The following is a 21,840-nucleotide window of genomic DNA, read 5'->3' as shown; positions in this document are numbered from 1 at the left end:
GGACATAATCTTTCCAACCCTACACTCTTTAGATAAGGTTTGTACATAAAACAGCTTTTATAGAAACCCACACTATTAGCTGCTATCAGAAAACAGTATCCCACAAGTTCAAGTTACACCATTGACAGGCTACACTTCCAAATATTTAGATTGCTTAAAGCCTTTAAAGTTCTACAAACTCATGGTGACTTTAGAGCTTCAAAAGTTAAAGAAATAAAATTTACCAAAATAAATACCACTGACACCCAATGGACATCTTCACTTTAAGGCCTTTGTCACAAATCTGAATCTTTATTGTTCTGAAATAAATGTTAAAAACATAACTTGAAACAAAAATGTCAATATTCAGTCTCAGAAGATGTGTGGCTCAGTGCCCATCACATGTAACAAGAAAACTTCCTTTAAAAAAAAGGAAAAAGTACTATGAGAAGTCCTTCGTGAGTGAAAATGCACCCTTGTATATCCTCCCCTTCTGCATCTTCTTCACAACAGTTCTTGCTATGATGTTTGGCGGATTTTTTGCCACTCAACAAATTCATCAAGAAGAACAGGCCCTAGAAAGAAGAAGTAAGTTTTGTTATAATTCAGTGAACTCATCCCTCTAAAAGGCTCTGAGGTGGCAAGGGCCCACCTGACCTGTCCTTCATCTACTGCTTTCTGTTTGTGTTTTTTTCCCCCAGGGTTATTTCCTTCTCAAGGAGTGTTCCTGAACTCCCTATAACTGAGAAAAAAACTAACCTTTTCCCATAGCACTGGCATTTAAACAAACACTCAGAAAACATATTTCTGTTATATCAAGAAGTATGAGCACTTGTTAAGGGGGAGTGGCCACATAAGACTGACTTTACTCTAAAATAAAACAGAGTAAAAAGAACAGCATAAAGCAAATGCCTACTACCTATCTGACCACTATTCTAAAAAATAAGTTTTATAATGTAGAGGTTCCAAATGTTTACCAACAGAAGCCAAGTGGGCAATTTAAATGAGATTTCAGTATTTGTGATGTATGGAATTCAGTATTTCAAAATGTATGGAAAGTATGACCACGAAGAGATATGCTTGTCTTGTTTTTCTCAAAACATAAAACCTCTGGGTGTTCTTTTCTCTCTTGCTTTTAGCAGACCATACAAAAACAGCCGGGCAGGCAAAGCAGTAAATGGCAATGTTGGAATACTGCGTGGACTGCCAAACTGGAGAGCAAGTTCAACACAAGCCACTACTTGGTTCCAACCTCTGAAACCTACAAAGGAATACAGGTGCAATGTGTCAGATTTTCTGATAGCTGAAATAAATTTACAAGTTTATTTTTATAACAAACCTCTCAGTTTTAAATGTTGGCTCAACATACACAGATATACACATCTGCAGGCTCTATGTAACTCTTGGGCTGTTAGCCTACTGCAGAAAATTATTTCTTCAAACAAGAATTAAACTCTATGCGATCCTGTAGGGAAAGAATACTACATTCGGGAGGCAGGCTGTCTCTTTGGTACTTTGTTTCTTTTGTGTCACAGTGTTTTATTGCCATTTTTGTTATAAAGCAAAGCACCATTCCATGGACACTGAGACACTATAGTACTCCAAATGATGGTAGAGACTTAAAGTTTAAGAGTTCTACAGAATTAACTTGGCTTATTTGTTGTGCCTTTGTCCTTTTAAATGCATGAGTGAAATTTTTCTTCCACTGAAAAGGCAAGTACAAAGTAGGATTTTAGCTTCTAGGTTGAGAAATGATCATTTAGCTGTAATGTCTAGTCACTGAAGAATCAGTGTTTTTATTCACTAGCATTGATTTTACAACATTGCTGAATCTAGACTGTGCCTCCCCCAAATCCTGATTAAATAACTAGTTATTGTTACACTAGTTCAAACTTTCGGTTAAAGTCTCAGAATGCATTAACTCGATTAACATTTTTAGGAATTTTATTTTCATAGGAATGCATGATATACTTACAAGCACCATCTTCATCGTAGTTACTAAGATCGGCATGAACTGTTCTGCTGAATTCTAATACATTGTACCACTGATCTTTGTTCATAACACGATACTTTGATTGCTGTGGAAAATGATATAAAAATTTGGACTACAGAACCAACATTCTTATTGGGGCTTGATTTTAGTGACTCTATCCATTTATTTGGCCTTTTCTAAAATATTTCTTCCTTTCTTAATTACTTGCTATTCTAGTAATTAGCTATCATGTAGCAGTAAGACTGACACTGAGATTTACGTATGTGTACACACATGTGGCTCTCAGCTAGAACCTACCCTACACATAGTTGGTCTGTGTGGTTTCCACTATATAGAACTTGTGTGCATAAGCTACATTTTGAAGAAGCCATCTACAGTAGTAGTGGGAACAATATGAGCTTGGATCTAAATTGCAATGTGGACACTCAGTTAAGTGCTTTTGGGAAAGCTACTTCTGTGGCAGAGAGCTTGGTGGGCAGGTGCTCAGAGTTCCATCTCCAGCAGTACAACTAGGTATGGTGACACACACCTGTGATTCCCACTTGGGCAGCAGAGGCAGGACGACCTTGAGTTCAAGGATGGCCTGGGCTATCTAGCAAGACTCTGTCAATGTCCCTTCAAAACACAAACCATCTCCCTTCCAACCAGCACCACCACCACCACCACCACCACCAAAAATAAAAACCCAATAGTAAGCTAACCCCATTACCCATTTCCTCAGCTGCTAAATGATAAAGCTTGCTTGAACATATCTCGTTCTTTTCAGAGCCCCACAGAAATTAATATTTTTGTATTTAGCTGAATGTATTTTTGATCAACTAAGAGGAGGAAGATATGTATCATTAATCAAAAATAACAACTTCACTGGGTCAAAAAATTTATCAATGTACAAAACTCATTTACCCAGGCTTTAAATAAAATTGCTCTGGAAAAGTTACCGTGACAAGTAAACAGCATGATGTTACTTCCAATAGAAAAGGCAGCTCTATTTAAGAAATGGTTAGAAATACGTCCCCAAAGGTTTAAAAATAAACAAAATCAGACAGAGCAATTAGGGAAAAGCAAGTGTCTTAGAGCTAGCTGGAGCTCGCAGGTGCAGTACGACTCTTAAGAGGATATTTATCCTGTGGTCAGCACATGCTGTACAGTCAGCAGTGTAGTGCATGACTGTTACAGCCGTGCTCATATCTGTGGACGCAAAGTATCAACACTTCATTTCTTTTTTTTTTTTTTTTGGTTTTTCGAGACAGGGTTTCTCTGTGTAGCTTTGCGCCTTTCCTGGAACTCACTTGGTAGACCAGGCTGGCCTCGAACTCACAGAGATCCGCCTGGCTCTGCCTCCCGAGTGCTGGGATTAAAGGCGTGCGCCACCACCGCCCGGCAACACTTCATTTCTTAATATTGAGTCCAGTTAGAAAAGAAAAGCTTCATTAGTAAAGTAAGTTCTATGTTTCTACCTAAGACTAGGGGATGGGGAAACTAGGGGATGGGGAGTAGGAATAGGGTAGAAATTGGTTTAGAGGCTTGAGATTTATATACTAGCATCAATTTTCTCTCACCAAAACCTCAAGAAATTAAGTTTATAAGAAACGCCTATGCTAAAATATTTTTTCCTGAGGCTCCTCCTAGGTAGAATGAAAATCACTTAAAATTGTTTTAATGTGGTATAAGGGATGGAATCCAAAGTATGACAAATGCAAAGCATGTATTCTATCACCAAGTTACACTCCAGTTCCCAAGTATCTTATGCACAGAATATACAAACAACACAAACTTATGTCTAAAGTTGACAATAAGTATACATATTTTAGCAGATTTCTTTAATTACTTATGTAGAATTTTTAAAGTACCGAATTTGTCCTTTAAAAATGTATTTTCAAACACTTAAAAATACCCATACATACCTCCAGGTACTGGTAAAATACTGAAAAGAGTGGCCACGTTCTCCCAAGCAGCAGTGCTAACATAGACTTAGCAGTATCAATATCAAGGCTTCTCTGATCTTTATCCTACAATATTAGTGAAAAAATGTAAGTATGCCCATAAAATGAAAACACTTAGGATATTAAGGGGAAGCTGTACCTACCCTTGCAAAATCAAAGGCGTATCTGTAGATATTCTTAAACGATGAGATGTCATTCAGCTGTGAGCGCAGAAAATCAAATCTGCTCTGTAACTTTTCTGTGCAGTCACACCTTAAAGACAGAGGTCAGAAGGAAAGCATTCTAAGACTGAGTACATACAGGACCATTCTTTAGGTCTGGCATTTTCAGTTGGACAATTTAAACTAACAGACATATTTTAAACTACCAATGCAGAGATTAATAAAGCAGAGAAAATCTGACAATCAGAGGACATTGCAATAACTCCTTCAAGAAAAATAAACATCTCAATCAAAACTTCCAAGCAGATCACAAATATGTCTTGGTGTGAGGGGCAGAATGCCTGCCTAGTGGGCTCCAGACCCCATTTTCCATCCAGGTACTGCCTCTTCTCCAAGGGCTGAGCAAATGATAATCAGGTCTTTGCCACATTTCTTTAGAAAGTTGTTAGACATTGGCTTGTTCAAAAAAGATCAGTTACAAGTAGTCTTAAAAGTTTAGAATACCAGAGAGGAAATTAATATATTAAGTGACCTAATCACAAATCCAAATTCCCATAGTTTTGGTCAACAAAGTTGAGTCCAATTATCAAAGCACCCAACTGAAGGTGAAAATGCAGAGCTACAAACAAGTTGCCTCTATTATTTCTAAAGATGAAGACAGTAAGCAGAAATACCTCAATCAATGGAATACTCAAAAGTCGTGCTGGTTTTCTAATGCTGTTAAGCTCCACTACCAGGTTTTCTGGTCACTTCCCAGCACTCCAGGTGTTTTCATTTACCATTCTCAAAGTCACAGCTATGCTTCAGCATACTTATTTCCTCTATTGGAAAGGATGAACTCAAACTTGCCATCTATGTGAGACCACCTGACTTCCCTTGATTAAACAGGGTATATCATCTACTGTAACCACAGTATTCCATTCAAACTGAATTTCAGAATTCACGATTAACCAAGATTTTTCATTATCTTAAGTCAGCAGTGTGAGGGTCTATGTGATATGGGTCACATTGTTAAATTAAATCTTTAATATCTATAAAAAGCCATCTTTGTTACCTGTTTGACACACTGATAAAACATTTTAAAAAACACTCCTTGCTAGCTTTGATAGCAATCTTATAGCATCAGAAAACAAATTGAGGATTATTTAAGAACTATTTTGTGAATACTTATTAAATACTGCAACTAGCATTTGTCCAAACTAGATAAAAGATAGACTTGTAACTACTTAACATTCAAATTTTGGCCATTCAAATTTTGTTTCTTTGTAACCTATTTTTACTATTTTAAATTTTTCTGATAATTCTATTACTTGCATAAAATCTGATTCAAGAGGACATTATAAGGATGGGAGATGAGAATATGCGTTATATACATGTATGACAATGTCAAAGAACAATTTTAAGTAATAAAAAATCTGATGTTGATTAAAATTATATTTTTAACCTATACTAGTATCTTTTTTTTTTAACTTTTAGTTGTTTTCTTGCCCAATATTGCCAGAATTTAAGTCATTTTGTATATCATTTGAGACTGCTGATTTCCTTTTTTGTGCAATTTCCTTCTATATGTGCTGTGGGATGCTCTGTATGGCAAATGTGTTGCTGATTAGTCAATAAATAAAACACTGATTGGCCATTGGCTAGGCAGGAAGTGTAGGCGGGACAAGGAGGAGAATAAAGCTGGGAAGTGGAAGGCTGAGTCAGAGAGACACTGCCAGCTGCCACGATGACAAACAGCATGTGAAGATGCCGGTAAGCCACGAGTCATGTGGCAAGGTATAGATCAATGGAAATGGATTAATTTAAGCTGTAAGAACAGTTAGCAAGAAGCCTGCCACAGCCATACAGTTTGTAAGCAATATAAGTCTCTGTGTTTGCTTGGTTGGGTCTGAGTGGCTGTGGGACTGGCGGGTGACAGAGATTTGTGTGGGCCAGGCAGGAAAACTCAAGCTACATATATGACCACAAATTTTGTTAAGAATTTATTGCTTCTATTACACAATTCTGAGTGATAACTTTTGCAAGATGTGTTTCAGGAGTGGTAGGGATAAACTTCCTAAAACAGGTTTAAGAGAGAGTAAGAAAAGAAGACCTGGAGAAAATGAAACAAAGTCTTTCAATGGGTTTGGGCCTGAGTGGCTACAGGAGGGGCAGTAACCCAAACGGGACGAGAGAATAGTGGGTTCTGAAACTTTTTTACAGAAAATGTACTACCAATTTCATCAACATTGAGGAGTGTGTTTCTCTTTCTCTCTGCTGCTAAGTATAACTAACACACATGGATCATACAAAATGCAAGACGATTCTGAATGAAGGCAGGTGTGGTGGCACACACATACGTAATCCAATATCCGAGAAGCTGAGGCAGGAGGATTCTATGTTCAAGGCCAGTCTAGGCTTATTGTAGCAAGATCTTAAATTCTGAAAGAGAAAGCCTTGAAAGAATGACATATGATGGTAAGTCCAGTCAGTTTCTTTTTGCCTCAGATATCCTTGACGCTGCAGATAACAGCAAGTTGAATGTGGTGGCAAATGCCTATTAATCCCAGCTGTGGGGAGGCAGAGGCAAAAACAGAACCACTGGGGCTAGGGAAGACAGATGATGGTTCAGTGAATACAGTGCTTGTCACATAAGCTTGAGGACCAAAGTGCCAGATATTGAGCTCCGTTTTCAACTGAGGGATCCTGCCTTAAAATGGCGAGTAACTGAAGATGACACATAGGCCTTCACACAGACAAGCACACACATGTATGTGCACACACACACACACACACACACACACACACACACATACAGAAAGAGACAGGAGAAAAGGAAAAGAAAACCAAATACTACTGGTCTAAAAAAGACAACAATGACTCCTAATGACATTCTGCTATACTCATAGATCAGTGCCTTATTCAGCCATTATCAGAGAAGATTCCTCTCCGGCAGATGGGAACAAACAGAGACCCATAACCAGACATTATGACACAGAGGGAGAGACCCTGAAACACACAGCTCTAAATTGGATGTCTCCATCAGATCCCACCCCTTGGAGCTCAAGGAACACTGCAGAAGAGGCGGCAGAAAGAGGATATAAGAGCCAGAAGGGATGGAGGACACCAGGAGAACAAGGCCCTCTAAAACAACTGAGCAAAGCTCATATGAACTCCCAGAGACTGAAGACAGAAGGCTCTAACTGTGAACACTATTTCAGTATCACCAAATACAGTGGTCCAACTCCTGGCAATGGCAGTGGAGACTGAACTAATGTACTAGCGTGTCCACAGTTCTCACTCTAGGGAGCAATAAGCAGCAAAGTTTCTTCTGCTCAGGGGTGCTGTCAAGTTTCCTTGATGATGAGTTAAGGTCTTCACCATCACTCAGTAGTAACAAGGACACAACCCCAATAGCGTCAGTGACAATGTGAGGAACAGTAACAAGGCACTCCTACCAGTTCTTGACAATGTGTCAGGATGCTAGCAAGGCACTCCTACCAGTTCTTGACAATGTGTCAGGATGCTAGGCTGGGCCTAAACTCTTACTCCTGCTCAGGAATAACAAAACACATTCCCCTACTGAGTGTAGAATGGCAGCTTTAATTTCTCCCTACACCTGCCAGTACATAGCAGATCCTCTCCTGCTGGAGTTTTGGTACAGTGAGATAGTCGATTAGTTTGAACTATTTAGGAGGCCCCCAGGCAGTAGGACCAGGACCTGTCTCTAGTGCATGAGCTGGCTTTTTGGAACCTAGGGCTTATGCTGAGACACTTTGTTCAGTCTAGGTGAAGGGAGGAGGGGACTGGACCTGCCTCAACTGAATCTACTGGGCTGAGCTGAATCCCCAGGGGAGACCTTGCCTTGGAGGAGGTGGGAGTGGGGGGTGGATTGGGGGGAGGGTAGGGAGGGGGGTGGTGGCGGGAGGAGGGAGGACAGAGGAATCCGTGGCTGATATGTAAAATTAAATTAATTATAAAATTAATTAAAACAAATTAATAAAACAAAACAAAACAAAAGGATTATTGAGTAAGATACAGGGTCCATGGCATAATATCCAGATTGTCCAAGTTTCAAAAGCTCTCTTACCAAGACAAAATGGCAGATTTCAAACGGAATGTTTAGACCTATCTCTCTCATTTTAAAGCAGCTGTCATACATGCTTCAAAGGTTATTGTTAACTTACTAAAACAAGTAACAGAAAACACTACAAAAAGGGAAGAAATCTTTGAAAAGAAATGTTAAGGTGTAATGAACACAGTGGAAATGTTTGTAATGCAAAATATGTCCTCACATTTCCATAACATAACATGTGTTCTAAACAGACCAATTAGAAGGTATATACAGCCTGGGTTCATAAACAAAGAAATAACAACAAACCACAGTACAACTAGACACACTGTTTTGAACAAACTTTAAAAACCAATACAAGTATGCTTAAAAAGCAAAAGACTGGTGGCGGGGGTGGAGTGTAAAGGGTGAATATGAGCAAAGCACAATAATATATTACGAAAATATCATAGTGAAACCCATTATTTTATATGATAAATTTAAAAAATTTAATTTTAAGAATGACAAAATAAAAGATTTGAAAATGACCTGTCACAGAAAACAGCCAAAAGAAAGCAATAGTGACTATATTTGTATCAACTAATGAAACCTCAAAGCAAAGAAAATGATCAGAACAGAGAGGATAATTGTGTAATGTTAAAAGGTCAACCCATCAAGACAGAGCAATCCTAAACAATCCAATATATACCAAAGAACAAAGCTGTAAAATACATGAAGAAAAAATGACAGGGCTTTGTACTGTGTGTGTTAATTGTATAGTACCTGGAGCTGTATGCACAACAAAAAAGCCCAGGCAATCGAGTGCCCATTTAATGAGTTTGTCATCATTCCCTATCTGGGAGTAATCTAATGTGACTCACACTCTACTCAGGTCTTAAAACATGTCATGTTACTAACATGCATGATAGGTTATTAGTCAGATCTTAGGGGACCAGGAATATGATATAGGTGTCCTCGCAATAGAGGCTAACTAGATACCAGACGTATAAATCCTGACACAGTGATCCCTCTCATCATTCCTGGCCTTGGATTATTTTCTGTAATTTATAGATGAGTTACAGTATGCCTTTTCAAAATAAGCCTTTATATTTTAACAAGCACTTACCCATTTTCCATGGAAATTACTTCTTTACACTCAGCCTGTCATACTGCCATAAATGAGATCAATTTTTTTTTTTTGTAACTCTAACTTGGCCAAGCCTAGTTCCTTACAATATATGCTTCATGTAAAAATAAGAAAAATCTATTCTGACTACTCATTAGAAATTACTCTCTTGGTAGCTGATGTCAAACAGCACAAAATTACTAAGTGAAACAGTAAGCTCCAGTGGAAGTTAAAAATCCATTCAACCTCTACCATGGACATGTAAAAGAAACACATCTCATATGATATATTACTATAATGATGCTTGGAAACTTGGGAGCCTTTAAGATCTCCACATTAACAATCTGAAAATGTTCACCAGGTACTCCAGATTCAGTTACATTTACTCCCTTCTCTGTTATGACTTGAATCAGGGCCTTATCTTTCATAGGCTTGTAACTTCAAAACGCTTTCCACCTTTTTTATTATACGACCTACATTCTCACTCAAAAATGCAGAATCTTAAATAAGACTTGCTATTCAAGAAGGCAAAAAATTAAAATGAAACAAGATTCTCAACATTAAAAATTATTCATTTCCTTAACAAAGTTTGAAAATTAATTTAACAGCGTAACACAGGACCTATGATAGGAGGGGAGTCCTACTTTCCTGGAGAGTATCATAGGAGACTCTAAAAGTATGTTAAATAAAGCATGACCACTAAATGTAAACCACAAGATCCAATGGCATATTTAATCATGAGAAATTTAAAGTTTCTGTCTGAAGGAAATTTAGTACAAAAGAATGCATCAAATACAATTATACAACACACAATGGCTGAGCAGTCACTAGGGAGGCACGAATCTATAGGAACACACTAACATTACTTACTTACAGCTCTTTAAAACATCCTATATGGGTCACAGCTCCATATAGGACAATCATATAAATATGTGTATGGGGCAAGTCATAAAAATTTGGCAAGTCAAAATTTTCTAAGGACACAATCATCAAAAATTAGTTAAAAAACATTAAACAATGAGGTGTTTCTGGTGGTGTTTGCCCATGCTGAATCACATGGCTTTACTGTAGCCTTGGTTCTGAACAACACATGACCCACACACAATGTATTGTGTGAATCAGTCATACATATGCCAGCAAACGTTGACTCAAATACCTTGGCTTAGGTTCCAGAATACTCTATGTTACAAACAACAGTTTCTTCATTGTATATACATACAGTTTTCTCCTCTTTTAGAAACTTGATTATTAAATTATAGAGAAACAATTAAATATTTTCATACTACCACTTTTCAGCATGTATAAAATTAGAATATCTTTATATTCTACACTGCTACATAATGTTTGGTTTTAAAAATGCTGTTTAAATTGTTGAATTAAATTTTGGTTTGGGATTAGGACATAATTTCTAAAACTTTCTGAAATAGCTATAAATAATCATTTTGTTCCATGGTATGTATGTTTTCTACTCTCAGCACTGACAATTATAAATTTGCTCAGTTCTGATTCTGAAAAGCACCAAAGATGGTCTACAACTGTATTGAGCAACAAATATTTAGCTAAAATTTTAAAAAAAGATTTATGACTATTTTGCTTGCATGCATGTCTGTGCAGCACATTCATGTAGTGCCTTCGGGGGCCAGAAGAGGGCACTGGATCCTTTGGAACTGGAGTTACAGAGGGTTGTTAGCCACCACGGGGGGTGGGGGTGGGGGGTGGGGGGGTGGGGGTGGGGAGGGTGTGGAGACAAGTGCTGGGAACTGAATCCCAGGTCCTCTGCTAGTGCATCAACTGCTTTTAACCAGAGTCATTTCTTCAGCTCCTGACTTAATTCTTTATGTAAAGAAAAATAAGCATATCACTCTCATTAATATGTAAATTTCCTTCGGTCTTGCATAAGTGATAAAACTATATGTATGCTTCAAAATAAATTTCTTTTATTTATTGTCAGCATATGCTTGATTTGTATGCCTATTTTATATACCTATAAAATACCTTGGGGTGACTACCCCTCTGGTTTCCACAGCCACATATATACATACACACACACTCACACAATTAAAAGTAATATCGAAAACACAGGAATAACTTCCCAGGACAGTCCCAAGGTAAATCAAACCTTTCACCTTGGCTTCCTTACTTCTTCTCCATGTCTACGTAGCATGTCTGTGCAGGTCATGTGCATGTGTGGGGACAGGTGGAAGACAATGGCCAACGTCTTCTCTGACCACCTTATTTACTGAGGCAGGGTCTCTCACTGATGCGGCTAGTCTAGTTGTAGTTTACTCAAGGGTTACACTATGGTTACTGTCCATCCTTCTGCTGGGCACTGGAACACATGCTCTGGCCCACATGTTTGTGCTGCAAGTCCTTTATCCACTCAACCATCTCCCCAGCTCCAGTTTCCTACCTTTCAAACAAGAACAATTTCAGATAATAGTAAATATCTCGTGGGAATGTGTATGTGAAGTCCTTAGCACAGTTCTTAGCTGAACTGTGCTCCCTCTGAGGCACACAGAAGTAATTCATTCACCCCACCTACACGACACACTTATATCCAAACAAGTCCTAGTATCCATAATGGTCTAATGTAGACTAAGCAGAGAAAGAAGATAAAAGTCACCAAATGGGTTTCCCCCTTATTTATTTTTATATGTGTATGGGTGTTTCATGTCCTTGTATGCCTGTGTACGTGTATGCCAAGAGTCTGAAGAGGTCAGAGTTACAGACTGTTGTGAGCCACCACCCACTGTTGTTGGTGCTGAGAACTGAATCCAGATCCTCTGAAAGAATAGCCAGCTCTTAACTGCTGAGCCACTTCTTTAGCCCCTATTTATCTTTATTAAGGTGAGGATGGAGCCAAAAGCTCTATATTTATTACCAATATTATAAGCATATGAACAGATAATAGTAACTATATTCAGGCAATTATCAACACCATACAATCCCCACTTAAATTCAGTAGTTCAGATGGTGGTTTGAATGAGCACAGAATGGGCTTCAATTTCAACATAAGGATTTGGGCAAAAAATACTTCAAGAAAGTCTTTTAAACAAGAAGAAAGTTCATTTATGTAGATCTAAGTGAGGCTCTCTTTCTAATGTGTGAATCCCAATGAGTATGCTGTGGCATGCTGACATATAACTTTCTCTACAGCACCAACTAGATAAATACTGTCTACCTCTCAATTGTCAGACTGACTGGGAAGAACAGAGAGGAATGTTAATGGCAATCAATCAGGAGCTGGCCTCAACTCCAAATGAGTGGGTGTTACACACTACACTCATTACAACACTGCATCTATACCATTCTCAGCCTACAAAACCCAAACAAACAAAAAACAAGCAAATGTTCCCTATTCCTCCCTTTCTTAAGATTAAATCAGCCAGGCGTGATGGCACACGCCTTTAATCCCAGCACTTGAGAGGCAGAGGCAGGCAGATTTGTATGAGTTCAAGGCCAAGCCTGGTCTACAAAGCAAGTTCCAGGACAGCCAGGGCTGTTACACAGAGAAACCCTGTTTTGAAACACAGAAACAAAAGAAGAATCAAACAAGCCCCTTCCCCTTTAATCTTCAAAGTCCAAATCTCAAGATGAAGCCCAGAAAATGTGCAACATGGTCCTTTCTGAAAGGAAATTTACCACTATACTACTACAATTCTTACAGTCACTATTATTACCACTGTTACCTTTATGGTTGCTGGCACTGTTACTGTTAGTTACTAACACTGCTCTTCATTATAATGAGCAAGTATTTAATCAGTTTTCTCCACCAGCATGATATGTAACCTGTATGCCAACACCAAACTTTTAGCTAGCAGATGTGGGAGAAGTTCTCCACCCAGTTTAACATGCTGGAAGAAAAACTTACAAGTATCTTTAGAACTATGATCTTTAGATTGAGAAAAATAAAAGTCCATCCACATCACAACAACATAGGAACTGTGGGGTAAAGTAGAGCATATCTTAACAAGGTCAGGTTTAGCTTCCATCAATTCTCAGACCCTAAAACACCAAGAACACTCACTTAAACACTACTGCAAAACTCTTGTGTGATTCCTGAGCTCAAACATCTGATTGTTTTCCAACATTCCTAAAACACAGTTTGAGATTCCCTCATGTTAGATAAAGTACCAACTAATGTAACAATATTATTCCCCATAGCTGGCAATGTTACAGACCTTATGACTCTAACAATTAGATTATCTCTTTCAAACCCTATGAAACATAAAAATAGCCAACATACGTTCAATTATTTCACACAAATGGAAAGTCATTTACAGACATCTATAAGGACAACCTCAAGACCAATGTTTAAAAAAAAAAAAAGGATTCCAAAAATTGTGAATCATTACACAAAATAGATAACTGTGATTATTTTAGTTCAATATTCTTGACCTGCATGTATGTTGTAACTAGTGGATTGTTCTTTAGTGGCATTCTACTCAAGATTTCTATGAATTAAAAAAGTAAGTTGAAACAATTCTGAATAATGTAGTAATTCTGAAATTTATGAAAATATTCCAGGTGACATCTCCATCTGAACATACATAACTACAGACAGCTAGAGACTACACAGGAGCCAGAGAACATTTCTACTTTGGTCCTTTGTGAGAGTTATTATGAGGAAACAGCTCATTTAAACACCCAGTAACTTTCTAAACTTATTACAAAGGGGACTGAGGAAGTCCTAGGATTAAGAACTATCCAATGATGAAATTCTCAGAGTGGAGTTTTGCATAGAGTGGGAAAAAAAAACTTTTGTTACTCAAATAAACATGTGAACAACTAACTCTTTGACCATTTCTAATTTACCTGTCCAATGACTCAACATGTTTCAATTAGCCTGAGTTTTTTCTTTAAAGCATATGAAAATTATTCATTTGTCAAAACCACAATATAATTTTGCCAATCCTAAAACTGATTTTGATCAAACCAATTTGATTATTTTAAACTGAAAATGATGAAGCACAAAATATCAATGAGATCTTTAAAGAGCCACCAAATTTGTTTTTTAGAAAACGTTCTTACTGTAATGAGGTCATTCCCTTTAACCATTCTTCCTTGGTAAAAAATCCCATGCTTTCAGCCTCCAATTTCCACGCTAAAACTAACATAATAATCTGTGAAGAGAACATAAAGGACAGGGAAAAGTCAGGGATGATCATGGCTGCATTCATCATGGAGAACATTCTTAAACAGTTACTTCCAATCGTCAGCTATCATACACTACAGCTTCTGGATTGTTACCTATGAAACAACTGATACATGCCAGTCTTGAGGCAGTGTTTAGGAATGATGACTCTCACTCTATTACAAACTGCATTTGTATCAAGAGACAACTTGACCAACTTAGGCTGATTTAAAAAGCCCTAGTATGAATTTACAATATTAAACATAAAAAAAACTTCATATATTAAAGCCTCAATTTTTAGAAATTTATGAAAACGTTACAATCCACTTATATTTCATTTTACTTAGAAATAAAACATACATTTTCAGGTTCAACACCAATGTCTTCACAAAATTTTTCCATTCCTTCTGGCCCTACAACTTCATCAGGACCTACAAAGACAAAAATAATTAATATATTTTATTACACCTTATTATGAACATGAATTAAATTATTACACTAAAGGCATCCATGAAAATATCCTAATGCTTTTTTTTTTTTACAGATAAGTGAATTTAAATTTTAGCAAAGCTCTGAGAAGTATAAATATTTTAAATTCTTATTCCTTAAATACATTACACTATGAATTAAGGACTTTTTTCTTTTCTTTTTTAGGTCTCACTATGTAGCTCAAGCTGGCCTGGAATTCATAGAAATTTACCTGCTTCTAACTTTGTATGCTGGGATTAAAGGTGTGAGCTATCACACCCAGTGAGTTAAGGACATTTTTTTTAAAGGAGCAGTAAAGAAATATTCCAGGATAAACCTTAATAGTATGCAAAAAGAACAAACAAACCAACATAAACTTACTTTTTAAATCTCCTAAGAATTTATTCTGAATAAAATTTTTGACAATGTTAAGGCTCTAAAGCATAGGGAGTTTGAATTACCTTTTTTGTTTCTTATTTTAAATTATATCACTAAAAGTCAATGCAATTCTTGAACATTTTTTTGTTATCGGATTCCCAAAATAGAGTAACTGCTAATTCTTCTGTACCTAGGAATGACCTAAAACAAATGTTATGATTTGAAATATGACTTAAATTTATCACTACAAAAATGTCTTGAAACAATGTTACATTATCCAAAAGAAGCTTTGATTTTCTTTATTATTAAAAAACCTTGGAAATAAAAAACACCAGACACTACAATTAACCAGGCCAATGTCTACACACCTACATGAACTTCTAGATTGGAAAAGCACTCAAAAGTTTCACATTGGATTTTATGCTTTCACCACTGGATGTATTTTTATGCACTTATCCACTACCAAAAATGAAAATCCCAGGACAAGAGTTAGAACTAGAAAAACAATTAGTTTTGTTTATATCCTCTATGGATAACTCATATCTATTTCCTTTATCCTATTCTTCCTCAACCCCTAGTAGTTCAGCCTTTCTTGTTCTTTTCTACATGGTGCACTGTCTCTACATGTACACAAATATACATATTAGATTCTGAAAACAAGAGATCATGCAGTTTTCTTCTTGAGACTGTGTCCTCCTTGTATATTTTAACTTTCCTTTCTTCAACAATTAGAAAACACTTCATTTTTAGCTAATCAAGGTGACACAAGTTTATAATTCCAGCACGTGGGAAGTAGAGGCAGGAAGATTAAGGGTTCAAAGCTAGCCTGGGCTACACAAACAAAACCTGGATCAAAACAAAACAAAACTCTACAGACTTAAGTCACAGACTAAACTAATTTTAGCAGGTACATTTCACAGTACTATAATTAGGCTACAGATACAACACAAAGCCAATGTCTTATAATTTTTCTTAATAAAAATATACAGCCCTCTACTATGTGATGAATAAGGTGTTATTAGCAAACAAGTCGAAATCAAAGTAGGTACTATATAAAACATACATATGATCTTAGGTAGACAAGGTCTGTAGTGTTAAGTGACTTTCCCAAAGCAATGGGAATAATAGACCAAGTGTAAAGAAAGCCTACACCTAAGTTCACTCCCTGACTGAATGTCAATAATACTTTTAAACTATAGCCTTCTCATAAAACTACAACTGGGTAAGAGATGTGTAACTGAATTCAATTAATTCTTTCAAGCTCTTTGATTTCCACTTAATAAACAGTCATGGAAATAATTTAGCTCACCTTATATTGCATTTAAACTATGTAATTCTATCTTAATTTTTAATTCTTTGTGACAAATTAAAAAATGTTCTCTATCTTTTCCCCATAGAGGGCTAGTATACAATGGCTTTCTATATACTAAGTTATACATCCATGAATTCAACAAATTGCTCACTAAAAATATCTCGAGATAGTCAGGCATGGTGGTACATGCCTTTAGTCCCAACACTCAAGAGGCAGATCTCTGTGGGTTTGAAGCCAGCCTGGTCTACAAAGTGAGTTCCAGGACAGCCAGGGACACACAAAGAAACTCCATCCCAAAAAAACCAACAACAACAACAAGTCAATGTGGTCTACATAGCAAGTTCCAGGCCAGCCACGGCTACATAGTGAGCCCTGTCTAAAAGAAAGAGAAGAAAAAAAGCATCTGAGCATCTGGAAGATAAAGAATCCCTCTGTACTGCACACACGCAGGGCTTTGCTCCTCTAACCACTACTCAAATTTTATATAGCATTTACAGAGAATAATAAGTAACCTATACATGATCACAAGTCTCTAAGAGTAGGGTACATGGAAACATCACCCCATTTTATGTAAAAACATAAATATTCCCAGCTATATGTTCAAGGCTTAATAAAATGCCATAATAAATACTCAAACAAAAACCAAAACAAACAACGTGCTTAGTGACAGTACCTTCACAATGAACTATATAAGAGATCAGTTAACACACATGCATACATTTGAAGATGCTCTAAGGCTGTTAATAGTAATACTACCTAACATAATGAGTTCTGACATGTATCAGGTACTGTGCTAAGGCTTTGCACGTATCATCCACTCTTGAGTGGGCCTGGCTTGTCTCCACCCTGAAGGATATCCCCATTTGATAAGAACATGTACTGTTCACCAGCAAATGACTGATCTCCTTATTAAGGAAGCTTCCAACAAAATAGTTTCTGCAGACACTTCCTTAAGAACTGTTTGAAATCCTAGTACTTCCACATATTTGTATGAGCCTTCACAAGCTGTAATTTCCTCACCTATACACATACTGTTTACTGTAGGTCTTCCTCACAAGAAGTCACATTTGAAGGCAGGGATCACATCCTGATTTTTTCATTATTATATCCCAAGCTCTATCACAGAGTTGGACTCACAGAAAATATTTAATAAATATTCATCAAGTGACTCACTAAATGACAGAAGATAACCTCAAGTGTACTTTATTAACTTTTTTTTCAGTAGAAGTAAAAATGAGCTGCTATTTGCATAACTTTGTCTTGAGGGTCAGTCAACTATGGTTTGAATCCTGGCTCTTGGACTGTATCATCACTGGTAAGCTAATCTAAGCCTCAGTTTTCATTCATAAAACAAGGATAACATCTCTTACTTGACAGATAGGTATAAGGAAAATGATATACTTATCACAATCCCTGGAACAATGATAGCAATTATTATGCTGGCTGTCAAAAACGTCAGAGTTGGAAATATTCAATTCAAATCTTAGACTACCCAGGGAAGTTTCAATAAGAGCTTAAAAAAAGGATATATACACACTATATAATCTTTATGGTGTCTAGTAACCTTTGTAAGTGAATAAAGTTGATGAGAACCTTCTGATTCTATATAATGTATATGTAAAACTGGCATTTTAAATAATGGGTCAACATTTTAAATAGAGGTCAGTAAAAAAAATGAATTCTCTACATTTAATTTGGGTTAGTGGTTGTCTTGGGATACCAGTAATAGCATTTATTTCCCCTGATCTAGAAAGATTCTATTCTGCTACTAAACAATTTTAAATCATACAATTGGGATCACTCTGCTGATCCCAATAGCAAAGTTGCTGCCCCCTTTTCAAACTAGTCTAGCTTTCCATAGAGTTAACTTTATAAGGTGAAACGCTACACTTTAGACCTTAACATAGTTAGTACAAATATAAGGCAATAACTACTAAGTATTTCTACTTTAAGAAAATACTTTTGAGAATGATAATGATAAAGGAAGAAAAAAAATAAAAGTAGGAAAGAGAAAAAATAGTTTTAATATCAGGGAAAAACTGTCATATGTGCTCGTGAAATTATCAGTAAGTGGGAAATAAGTTTGTTTCTTTTTGAAACAGGGTTTTTCTGTGTAACAGCCTTGGCTATACTGGAACTCTCTTTGTAGACCAGGCTGGCCTCCAACTCACAGAGCGCTGCTTGCCTCCAAGTGCTGAGATTAAAAGCACATGTCACCAAGAATTCTTGTTCATGGGTTTGCCTCACTCTGGATCTAGATCTCATCAACCACTTGTCGGACTCAGCTCAGGTTAGTCTGCTCCTCCAAGAAGGTTCTCCTGATACTTTCAAGGTTGAGTTTTGTGTCTTGTCAAAAATCATGTGTCTTCACAATCTACTACTTAACATACTATAATATTATCATTGTTTTTTATTGCTGTATTTGTTGTAAAAATTAAAATTAAAGGGTAAATGTGTTGTACATTGTCTCTGAAGTTTAAATTGTTTGCCACACCACCCCAGAAGCTTCAGAAAATGTTTCTAATTCAGAAAAAAACAGAGAATGGTGAACAGAAAAATGTTTTGCATACTGTTTTCTAGAATATTGAATAGAAAATGCTTTATGAAGCTGGGCGTGGTGGTATATGCCTTTAATCTCAGCAGAGCAGGTGAATCTGAGCTCGAAAGCAGCTTGGTTTACTCAGTGAGTTCTAGGCAGGACTATAGAGAAAATCAAAATAAACAAATAAATGTTTTACTTACTTCTTTCCCAGAATACTTATCAATGCATTTAATGTGACTATTTCTATTTATACACAAACAGTAAATGAGTTTCTTCTCTCCTACAGAGTAAGAACTAAAGAAATACTAGTCTTGAAATGGCACTAAATTCTTAGCCAACTCATAATCCCCGTACACAGTACTAAAACCTAAAAGTCCAGCAATAAATAATGTTTAAAGAAAAAAAAAAACACAGCTTTTAAATGTATATGACTGGTATCTTAATCCATGAATTTCATTACCTGCATACTCATAAAACCAAGCCAGGCACTTCTTTCTTGAAAAATCTTCCTCTCCACTGATCAGTCTGGCAGGCGGCTGGGATCTGCAATAGCTTAGAAAACACACAAATGTCTAGGACTTACTAAGACTCAAGTCTTAATGAAAAACTCAACAGTTGCTTCCATGCAAATGAAACACAGCCATTTTTAAGTTAGCATTATGGGAGAAGGAGTGAGGCATTAACAATATGGACCTGTACTCTATGCATAAGAATTTCTGACCAGAGCAGGGTGGTGGCGCATGCCTTTAATCCCAGCACTGGGAGGCAGAGGCAGGCAGATCTCTGTGGGCTCAAGGTCAGCCTGGGCTACAGAGGGAGTTCTAGGAAAGGATCCAAAGCTACACAGAGAAACCCTGTCTCAAAAAAAAAAAAAAAAAAAAAAAAAAAAAGAAAGAAAAAGAAAAAAAAGAATCTCTGACCAATGAAAACCCAAATGCTACTTTGCTTGCTACCAAATTCCAAGAACAGTAACTAAAATTATTTCCCCAGATTTCAAGGTTATAAAGAAGTGCAGCCTTCAACCCAAGACTAGAAAAGAAAGTATAAATCTCTTTGTCTCTCTGAACTAAGGGCTTTACTCACGCCACTGGGCTTGCCCTCTAAGCTATATATACCTTATTGAATGCCGAAAAGCCTTATTACGGTTCTGCTACTGAGTTGTATGGAAATACCTACGTTATAATTTAGGTTGAATCACCTGAAGTCTAATGATACTGCCCTTCAGCTGTTTTAACTAGCTTAGATATCTTAGATATGATTCTCAGAAACAGCTCATAAAGGTCAAGCAGAAAGATAACTATCAAAGAGCATAAAGGAAATTGTATCACACTAATCATCCAAGAAATATTACTTAGGCTCTTTTGCTAAAACACACCATGAGGAAAAAACGAAAAACAAAAAACAAAACAAAAAAAACCCAACTGACTACAAAAAGATGAGGATTAAACAAGTCACTTTCCCTTGTATTTTAAGCAGTGTGTTTCTCACAGCTTCTCTTCTTAAAGAGATATTTCCTTTGTGTAGTGCTGGCTCTCTTGTTTTAATGGTAGCATTTTAAGTTGTCACTTTAAGTGTCAAAATTAACACAAAGACAACCCAAAGAATATGGGAGGGAGGAAGCCCACTTCTTAGGCTAAAATGCAGTGACTTTCCGTAGCAATAACGCTTCTGTGCTAACTGAATGATATGCCACAAAGGGAGCAAAGGGCTCTAGCTACAGTTCTGCTTTGTTTTCTTTTTTTCTAAGAGAACACCGAGCACAATAGCTTACAAATGACTAAAACTGAAGACTAACAGCGTCTGAAGGCTAGAAAATAAAAAGCACGCAGAGCCCCTGTAGGGAACTGGTACAGGTGGAGTGGGGCGCTGCCTCCAGAAGCTGAGGCGCCAGCGATTTAAAAGGCCTCCTGCTGAGGTGGTCCAGGTTAGGCCACTTCAAATGCTAACTCAGGAGACCAATTACAGCATAGGTTTCCTTTCTACCATTCCCAAGGCAGCTGTCAAAATTCTTCACGCTCTGCTCCTCCTTTCTTCACACTGTGACATTTAACCATGTGTGGGCCCAGCCAATTCTTGATCTCGTGAGCCCCAGGGACGCTGTGAATCTCGGCCCTCCCCGTTTGGGAGGGAGAAGGCAGAGGGGTAAAGAGCACGGTTTACGTGTGGTTGTCTGTTTCCTACCCTCTGGGCACGCAGACAACAATGTGGGGCGAACCTCAGAGCTCGTCCACGTACGCCAGAGCACACGCACAGGCGAACACGAGGTCCGGTCCCGCGCGGAGCGGAGACTCGGGGCTCCTCACCGACCGCCCCGCCGAGGACAGGGCTCGCCCCTCTCGCCACGGCCGGCAGTCCGCCGCGGCGGCCCGTCCCGCACCGGAGGAAGGCGATCCTGCGGGGTGGGGGCAGCGGTACCTGGAGATTTTACACTTTTTGAGGCCCGAGTCTTCCGCGACCGCCGCTGCCACTCCGGGGGCTTTTCTTTTCTTCTTCACTGGCATCTTCCGCCTTCCCCGGCGAGGTGGACAGGGCGGCCGGGGAGGAGGGTCGCGCTCCGCCGCAGCGCCGGCTCCCGCCTGCCAGGGACCGCAGCGGAGGCCCGAGGCGCGACCCCGCGGCGGCGGGCCCTAGGTCTCCTCCTCGGGGGCGGCCCGGGGCAGCGCAGCGCTTCGCCCGGCGGCACCGCTGCTCTGGCTCTCCAGGCGCAGGGAACGCCGACAGCGCGGCACCTCCAGGAGTCTCGAAGAGCAGCAGGCGGCTCAGCCTGACCCGGA

The 21,840-nt window shown here is 38.1% G+C and overlaps 1 protein-coding gene across 4 annotated transcripts; it reads right to left on the bottom strand.

The window, feature by feature from the left end:
* Positions 1 to 251: 251 nt before the first annotated feature.
* Dcun1d5 (defective in cullin neddylation 1 domain containing 5) lies at positions 252 to 21,840 on the bottom strand. Of its 4 annotated transcripts, none has more exons than XR_008221383.1 (9): positions 21,482 to 21,840; positions 19,527 to 19,618; positions 14,727 to 14,797; positions 14,264 to 14,355; positions 4,059 to 4,167; positions 3,877 to 3,981; positions 1,955 to 2,057; positions 957 to 1,240; positions 442 to 554 (listed from the first exon to the last, which is right to left on the bottom strand). XR_008221383.1 is itself a non-coding variant. In XM_052751674.1 (8 exons), exons 1-8 carry the CDS (start codon positions 21,565 to 21,567, stop codon positions 499 to 501), a joined length of 714 nt encoding a protein of 237 aa, XP_052607634.1. In that variant the 5' UTR covers positions 21,568 to 21,835; the 3' UTR covers positions 383 to 498. The 4 variants fall into 4 exon arrangements, 2 of the variants coding, with proteins under 2 accessions (XP_052607645.1, XP_052607634.1); XR_008221384.1 differs by lacking the exon at positions 21,482 to 21,840 and adding an exon at positions 21,282 to 21,447; XM_052751674.1 differs by lacking the exon at positions 957 to 1,240 and having other exon boundaries at positions 383 to 554; positions 21,482 to 21,835.

The sequence above is a fragment of the Peromyscus californicus genome, unplaced genomic scaffold (genome assembly GCF_007827085.1).
Source record: "Peromyscus californicus insignis strain IS unplaced genomic scaffold, ASM782708v3 Scaffold_11__1_contigs__length_118956290, whole genome shotgun sequence".
Taxonomy (NCBI): domain Eukaryota; kingdom Metazoa; phylum Chordata; class Mammalia; order Rodentia; family Cricetidae; genus Peromyscus; species Peromyscus californicus.
This window is presented reverse-complemented; position numbering and strand designations above follow the sequence as displayed.